The 8,822-nt window shown below is 37.7% G+C and overlaps 1 protein-coding gene across 1 annotated transcript; it reads left to right on the top strand.

Moving 5' to 3' along the window:
* Positions 1–856: 856 nt before the first annotated feature.
* LOC133185637 (death-associated inhibitor of apoptosis 1-like) lies at positions 857–1,399 on the top strand. Its single transcript, XM_061320948.1, has one exon. The coding sequence runs from the start codon at positions 857–859 to the stop codon at positions 1,397–1,399; it is 543 nt and encodes a 180-aa protein (XP_061176932.1).
* The last annotated feature ends 7,423 nt before the right edge of the window (positions 1,400–8,822 follow it).

The raw sequence follows: 8,822 nt of genomic DNA, 5'->3' as shown, positions 1-8,822 counted from the left end.
CTATTAAGTATAGAAAAAAATCCGGTGCGAAGAACGATAGCCAAACTCTTTTTAAATTGCTTGTGGGGAAAATTCGCTCAACGCCTGTTATTACCTAAAACTCGATACTTGACCGAAGAAGAGGAAGTACAGGAACTCTTACAAGATTCGACCATTGACATCAAAGGGCTAGAACTCTTAGAAAATAAAGAGGACCCGGAATCGGACATGATGCTGGTGAATTATCAAGAGAAACAAGAATTTGTAGAAGAGTGTCCCTTCGGAAACGTGGTACTGGCCTGTTTCACTACCGCTCATGCCCGATTACACCTCTACGAGACTTTACAACCTTTAGGAGATCGGGTCCTTTATTTCGATACGGACAGTATCATATACCAACATAAGGAGGGACAATTTAATCCTACCCTTGGCCACAGTTTAGGAGAATGGACTGATGAATTAGACGGGGACCACATTATCAAATTCATGTCAGGAGGTCCTAAAAATTATGCTTACCTTACCGCCAAGGGAAATTCCGTGTGTAAAGTCAAAGGATTGACTCTTAATTATCGGGCTTCCAATATCGTATCACCAGAGACATTAGAAAAAATGCTCAAGAAAGAAATGGATGAAATCCAAGTCTCGTATCCTTACAAAATACAGAGGACTCGTCAACATGAAGTCAAGACAGTACCTTTAGAAAAACAATATAGAATTGTCTATGATAAGAGACAATTAATGAATGATTATAATACTTTACCTTATGGTTATTAAAACATACTGTATTTCAAAATGTGTTATTATTTTATGTGGGGAAAACCCCTAAAATATGAAGGGGGTTATAAAAAGGGGGCAAACATATTTGAACACTTCAGTCATGGCTGTTCATTCTAGGGAGCCAGAGGGGGTTCCTCATTACCCTAACTATGCTCTGCTCTTAAAGAGAGAAGCTACCTTTAAAGAGGGATGGCCCGAGTCTTTAAAAGGATTATTACCCAACCTAGCCAAAGCTGGATTTTATTACAGGGGAGTGAGTGATAAGACCATCTGTTTTCATTGTGGTATGACTTTAAACTGCTGGAAACCTACAGACGATCCTTATGTAGAACATGCTTATTGGAACCCTAATTGTCCTTACATCAATACCTATAAAGGACGTGAGTGGGTGATGATCGTATTCATTAACCATTTACTCCGGGTGGGATACAAAGTTTCACCTGAAATTAAACCTCTACTAGAGCAAACCTCTACAGAGATTCAGGCCACAGGAAAATGTCACATTTGTTTAGAGGGAGAATTACAAATGGCTTTACTCCCTTGTGGACACGTATGTTGCTGTTCATTATGTGCTCCCACCTTCCGGTATTGCCCCATCTGTCGATCCGATGTGAAGAGAACTCAACGTATATTTCTGTGTTGAATAAAAAGGATTGAAACCCTATTTTTTTCTTCATTTATCATCATGCAACCTGACGAGACACTCCCGTCTTTTCAATTAAAACACGAATTTACCATGGTGGTAGCAGGACCATCTAAATCGGGGAAAACGGAATTTGTTAAGAAATTAGTGGAAAATTTACATTGGATTACCCCCATGCCACAAAAAATTGTCTGGTGTTATCGAGAATGGCAACCGGCTTACACTTCTTTAACAGATCAGGTCTCCTTCATTCGAAATATTCCAGAAGACGATGAGAAATTAGTAGCCAATTTAAGTATTCCTCACTTACTCATTTTTGACGACATGATGGGAGGAAAAGCCATCGAATCGATCGTGGATTGGTTTACCCGTAAAGCGCATCATCGGAATACCAGTGTGATTTACATCACTCAGAATTTATTTGATCGGGCACCACAACATCGCACTATTAGTTTGAATGCTCATTATTTAGTGTTGTTTAAAAATCCCAGAGACAAATCTCAAATCAGTGTCTTGAGTCGACAGTTAGCCTTACCTCATTTGATGTCGGCTTATCAAGAAGCCACCAGTGTTCCTCACGGGTATCTCCTGGTGGACTTGAATCCACACACCCCAGACGAATACAGATTGAGAAGTCGATTGTTTGAATTGTTAACTATACACATGCCACAAGAGTATAAATAAAAATGTATCAACATTAATCTTGTCATTTATCATTATACAGTCGTCATGGGTCGACCTCTCTCAGCCAAGAGTAAATTAGTGAAAACGTTACGACGTTTACAGCAGGAGCGAGATCCTGCCAAGCGAGCCCATTTAATCGAATTAGGGCGTAAAGCTTTATTGAATTGGTTTGCTATGGGAGCTCGAAATTTGATACGTGGGGTCTTACCTATCAATAAACAGACTCAAAAGTTTATTAATAATCATCGTCAAGATTTAAGTATCATAGCCGATAAGTCGGCTAGTGATGAAGACAGAAAAAATGCCATTTTAAAACGCGGAGGAGCCGGATTTCTAGGCGGAGTCATTATTCGTCATTTATTTAAATGGAATGCACCTAAGAAACGACGTGTGCGTCGTTTAAAAAGTGTGGTAGTACGAGTCAATAATAAGAAACAAAGAGTATTTCCAGATTGGATGGTCCGAGCAGCTCAAAAGACCAGAAAGAAGAGAAAACCTCCTAAGAGAAAACCTCAAAAGAGAAAACCTACTCAAAGAAAAGGTGGTAGAAAGAAAAAAACGACTCCCAAAACTCCAGCTCAACGAAAAGCCATGCCTGAAAGTTTAAAAAACGAAATCAATCAGTATTATAAAGAACAAAGACAAAAAACTATTGGGGAATTATTAAAAAAACAAGCTGAAATGAGAATGGATCGTCCTATGGGACCCATAGGCAGTCAAAGAGCTCCCGATTTAGAAATGTTTCCTCAAGTCAATGTGGGAATTCACACTCCTAGAATTAAAGTACCCATTCACACTCCTAGAATTAAAGTACCCATTCACACTCCTAAAATAGCACGCTTTCAACCTCTGACCGCTTCTACACCTCAACTTCCTAAAGGAATGAGATATAAATGCCGATATTGTTCTAAATTCTACGTCACCCAGAAAAATAGAGATAAACACGAGAAGGCCAAACACGACATGTATGCTCCTCCTCCTTGAGAGTATAAAAAGGGGAGAAACCTGGGACATGTCCTCATTTTAACCCCAGGATGGCTAAGAAGAAGAAGAAGAAAAGATGCTGTTCTACACGATTAAAACCTCATTGGCCTCTTTTAAGAGTGTTATCGGACCCTCACTATTCCTCTCCATTAAAGACGGGTATTTTAAAACATTGTTCTGGAGATTGTATTCTCAAAATCTGCGAGATCGTTTACAACCTATTAAAAGGAGTGTTACCTCTTAGTTCGGCTCATAAACGAAAACTAGCTCCTAAGAAACACATCTTCAGGAGACTGGTCAAACCTCAATCTGTCCAGAAACGACGAGCTTTATTACTTCAACAAAAAGGAGGGAACATTTTACCCTTATTAATCTCAGCAGCACCTTTATTGTTGGGTGCCGGTCAATCCGTCTATAAAGTCCTCAAGAAGAAGAAGAAGAAGAAGAAAATATGAGTCGTAAAATGGTGTTAGTTCCTGAAGTCTTATTGAATGATCTCAAGGCCAAATTACCCAAACCTCCGGAATTTCAATCCACCATCAGTTTAGGTCAGGAATTGGACGAGATTACAAGACGTGAAGATTTAACCCCAGAAGAAAAAGTCGCTTTATATGGCCAGGAACTTCATCGATATAGGAATTATTTACAACAAGCTAGACAGGAACCTATTTCTAAACTGAAAATTCCGGCAGCAGCAGCAGCTCCAGCAGCAGCAGCAGCTCCAGCTCCAGCCCCAGCAGCAGCAGCAGCAGCATTACCAGCAGCTGAAATTGACGATGAAATTCTTGAAACAGTGAATAAAAACATGAAAAGAAAAGCTGGATTATTATTAAATCATTTAAAGAAAAACCCTAAAGTATTAACTTGGAATAAAGAAGGTGAAATTAGTTATCGAGGTCAAAAAATTCCCGATTCTAACATTGTGGATTTAATGGCTGATAGTATGAGATCTCAGTCTCGTAAACATCATCCGGTTCCTACAGGATTAGAACAATTTGCTCAAGCTTTAAAAGAGACGCGTACTCCTCTAGAATACGTGAGCAATGGAAACCTTATAAAAGCCATGCAGAGACCTGGAAAAATCAGTACTCCTAAAAGTCACGAAATAGACGATAGTGGATTTTCTTCCTTTTTTGACACTCCAGTGAGTAGACCTGTAGGGGATCGAGGAACCGTCATTAAAAAATCCATTTCAACTCCTGTAGGGACAAGGGTAGGATCCAGATATAGTCCTTTAGCTCGAAAGAAATTAAAAGCCCAAGTCGAAGAAGACATTAGATCCTTTAAAGCTAAAAAGGAAGAAGAAAAGAAATTAGGACAAATCGATGAAAATTGGCTTTCATTGCCTAAAATATGAAAAAGAAACAAGTAGAAGATATTTTAAAAGAGATTTATTATGATCCTAAAAGAGGGTACGGAGGAATACAAGCTTTATATCGTCAGGTCAAACCTTTAGGAATTTCCCTGAAAAAGATTCGAGAATGGTTAAAAGAGCAAGATACTTATACTTTACATAAACCCAATCAAAGAAAATTCCGGAGACAACAGACTAGAGTGACCGATATAGACGAACAATGGCAATTAGATTTAGCAGATGTGTCCAGTTTAAAGAAACATAATGATGGATATACGTTTTTATTATGTGCCATTGACGTCTTATCTAAATATGCCTGGGTAGTGCCTTTAAAACAGAAAACAGGAAAAGAAATGATTCGAGGATTACAAGAGATTTTTCAACAAGACGGTCGACGTCCCGTCCGCATTCAATCCGATCAAGGAAAAGAATTTACTAATCGAGAATTCTTACAAGCTTTTAAATCCATTCATTTTTTTACTACTCGTAATACGGACACTAAAGCTAGTATCGTGGAACGATTTCAGCGTACACTCAAAGCACGCATGTGGCGTTATTTTACTCGTCATAAAACCAGACGGTATGTAGAAGTTTTACCGGATTTAGTGTATGCTTACAATCATACCTATCATCGGAGTATCAAAAGAGCCCCAGTTCAAGTAAATGCTTCTAATGTGTTAAAAGTCTGGAAAACTTTATATGGGATATCGAATCAGAAACAGTTTCTTAAACCTCAGTTTAAAGAAGGAGATCAGGTCCGCATCAGTAAAGCCAAACGCACATTTGAAAAAGGATATTTACCTAACTGGACCACAGAACTGTTTACCATTTCTAAAAGAGTTCCTGGAAGGTATCCTTACGTGTATAGAGTGCAAGATTATAACGGAGAGGAATTAGAAGGGACTTTTTACGAAAAAGAATTACAAAAGATCATTAAAAAAGACGACGTGTACGAAGTGGAGGAAATCTTGGGGTATAAAAAGCGACGCGTCGGGAAAAAAATCATTCAAGAAGTCAAAGTTCGGTGGAAAGGATATCCTCCTAGTTTTGATTCATGGATTCCCCAAACGGATCTCATCAAATAACGCCTCATTGGAAATTTTGTGGAGAGAATATTCCTCGAGAAGAAATCGTTTATTTCGCCCAATTATTTATCTGTGTCTCTCTCATCATTACCAGTGTGGTCATGTTAGCTTTACATGATCCTAATCGAGAATATTGGATGGTATGTGTCAGTTCTTCAGTAGGTTATATCATGCCTAGTCCTACAATGATGCATCATACCCCTAAGAAGACCACCAATGCACAGGGGTAATGTCTTAAAATAAATACATCACAGAGTATATATAAAATGGGGGAAACAAAAAAAAATTCATTTCTGATCTGACTGAGGATAGAGCAACATGGATTTTTTAAGCTCAGAGTATCGTTGGAAAATGCAAGAACATACAGGTTCCACTAAAAAAGGAGAATGGATGAAAAATAAAGATGAATGTATCCAAGATTTCATGGATAAGAATCCGGGAGAAACAGGAGTCAATGATGTGTACCTGTATAAGAGAATCAAATTACCGGATCATGAATGTGGACAACTTATAAAAGTAATATTAGGACCATGGCGACCCCAGTATCAGGAATTCAAATGGAAAGTAAAATACGTTTTCGCTCACAAACCAGAGGGACCAGCAAGGACTTGGATTCAAGGGAAATGGATGGAAGAAATCCGTGATTGTATCAAAGATTATGTAAATAAAGTGCTCAAAGAAGGATATGACATCATGGACTGTGCTTGTGAAACAGAATATTTGTACATGAGGAGAACTTTTCCTATTCAAAAAGAATTGTGTCAAAGTATTCCATGTTTGTTACTTTAATGTTATTGTGAATTAAAAACCTAGAAAAAAAAATGTCTTATTTTTTCTCTCTCTCTCTCTTCAACTATAACATTTTTTGTGACGTCACAATGCATACCGAGCTGTGATTTGAATCTCTGCCAAGATTTTGTGTGTATTGCTTATGCCTGACTCAGCATAACGTCAATCAAACGTAAACAGTAGTATCTCAATAAAAAAACGTAAGTCCAACACATTTTTTGCACACCACCCCTATAAATAAAAAAGGTATATAAAGCTTAGCTTTGAGTACACTGCGCTCAATCATGATTTTTTCGTGGAGACTGATTTATTTGATTGACGTAGAAAAGTATTACTGTCATTACTGTGATAGGAAAATAAACCAATGGCGTACATTTACGGTGTATGATTATCCCGGATGGCATCACAGAACTTATCGAATTTGCGAGCATTGTGAAATGCCTTTTCCTCACTGGTTTGTGGATGATCCCCCTTCTATGGAGACCTGTGGATGTAACTGGTGTGTGAAATATTTCACATGGAAGTACGGGGTAGAGAATATGGTACCCTTATGGGTCAAAGTAACGAGAAAGAGAGCTTTAAAGAAATGCCTGACTTGCTGGGAGGAAAATACGGAGGGGAGATGGAAATGTCAACAATGTCGACAGTATCCTTGCTGTGGGAAATGTGTGGAGAACTTTGTCAAGACTTGTTACAGACTTTGTCCCTTATGTAGATATGAAGGACAATAAATCATAAAAAAAAATGTTGTTGGGTTTTTTTTGAGATACTAAAAATAGATTAGATAAGGTTATATATAAAGAGGGCAAAAAAAAAAATTATTCATTCTGATAAAGTCAAGTCTCAAAGTCAGACGCCAAAAAAATGCAGTATCGTTGGTATTGTGAGAGTTTATTTGGATGTATTTACATGCAGGGACCCTGGATGAAAACTAAAATAGGAGCCATCCTAGATTATTTTGAAAATCATCCAGGAACATCGACTCAAGATGTGTGGTTGGAAAAAAGACAGAAATTCTTGCATCCTAAAGGATCTAAGGTGAGGGTCAAAATATACCATCATTATCAACAGTACAAATGGTTGATCCTAGGTCGTTGTAAATTCCAGACTCGTGTGGTTCTGGCTGAAGGTGAATGGTGTTGGAATATAGAACATTGTCTTCGTGATTTGTTCTGGAACCAGCAAAAAGATGGACTGAGGATTCCTAGCTATTACTGTCCTACAGAGTACCTGTATTGTCGTATTCCTTTTTCCCAGATTAAAGATAGCTTGGAAAACGAAGAGGGCCAGTGTTTTGAGACTGTGATTCCTTACAGATCCGAAGAAGAAGAAGAAGAAGTAGTGTAATAATATGTCCAATTAAAATTTTTAAAAAACAAACAAAAAATAGTTGTTGTTATAAATAGAAGGGTCTTAAGTTATTTTGTCTCAGTATCTCACTGAACATGGCCGAGAGCAGTAGTTTTTACATGACTTTACCTAGTGATGGGTCCATGCAATCTTTTCCGAGTAATACGACGGCTCAATTTAAAACTTTATTACCACAAACAGTAGATTTAACAGATGGACAATGGGAAGTGGCTTTAACAGAATTGATGTATCCCATATCATTGAAAAACATCACAGAAGAGGAAGCTTATTTTGACATCCTGCTTCCTCAATTTTATGCTTCAAAAGTCCAAAAACCTAATGTGTTTAAATGGGACAGATTTAAAATGAAAACCATAGATGCGATGCCATTAAGTCAATGTCCTGTCCTGTTAGATTGGGCCCATACTGAATTTGGTAATCTCATAACAAAAGACCAGAAAATGGAAATTAAGCGAATTCACTTTAGACCAGGGCCTTACATTCATCCCATGGCTTTAACAAATGAAATCAGTCTTGGACTGGAAAAAACTTTGAAAAAATTATGGAAGTTTTTAGGTGATTCTAAAAAAGAGAGTGATTCTAAAAAAGAGAATGAGATGAAATTATCCTATCATGACAAATATGATAAAGTGATGTATCACTTTACGGGGAGAGAACTTAAAAAATATCCCTTATGCATTCGTTTCCCCACAGCTTTAGCTTATAAGCTAGGAATAGAAAGTAAGAAAGTGATGCTTCAGAACGATACAGAAACCAAATGGATCAACGTGAGTTACATGGGGAACAATACCGTAGATTTATATGAAAATCTGAAATCCATGTACGTGTATTGTGACTTGATTGAACCCCAGACGGTAGGATCCAATGCTTTGAAATTATTAAGAGTGGTTCCTTGTACACTCAATCTGGAAGATAAAAAACAAGCTAAATGGGAACCGGTTCGAGCGGAATATTTGAAACTGAGTAAAAAACATTTCGATAGCATTGAGATTCATATCATGACTCCTTTAGGGACTCCCATGCCTTTTTTAAATGGAAAATCAGTCGTGAAACTTCATTTCAGAAAAGTGTACTGAGATGAGTGTACATCTTTTTTGTTACATCTTATTGGGAGTGATCACTTGTCTGATATGCTGTCTGTATTGTATTCAACCTT

This window comes from Saccostrea echinata, unplaced genomic scaffold, assembly GCF_033153115.1.
Source record: "Saccostrea echinata isolate AGI-Se365-2 ecotype Australia unplaced genomic scaffold, CSIRO_AGI_Sech_v1 ptg000012l, whole genome shotgun sequence".
Taxonomy (NCBI): Eukaryota; Metazoa; Mollusca; class Bivalvia; order Ostreida; family Ostreidae; genus Saccostrea; species Saccostrea echinata.
This window is presented reverse-complemented; position numbering and strand designations above follow the sequence as displayed.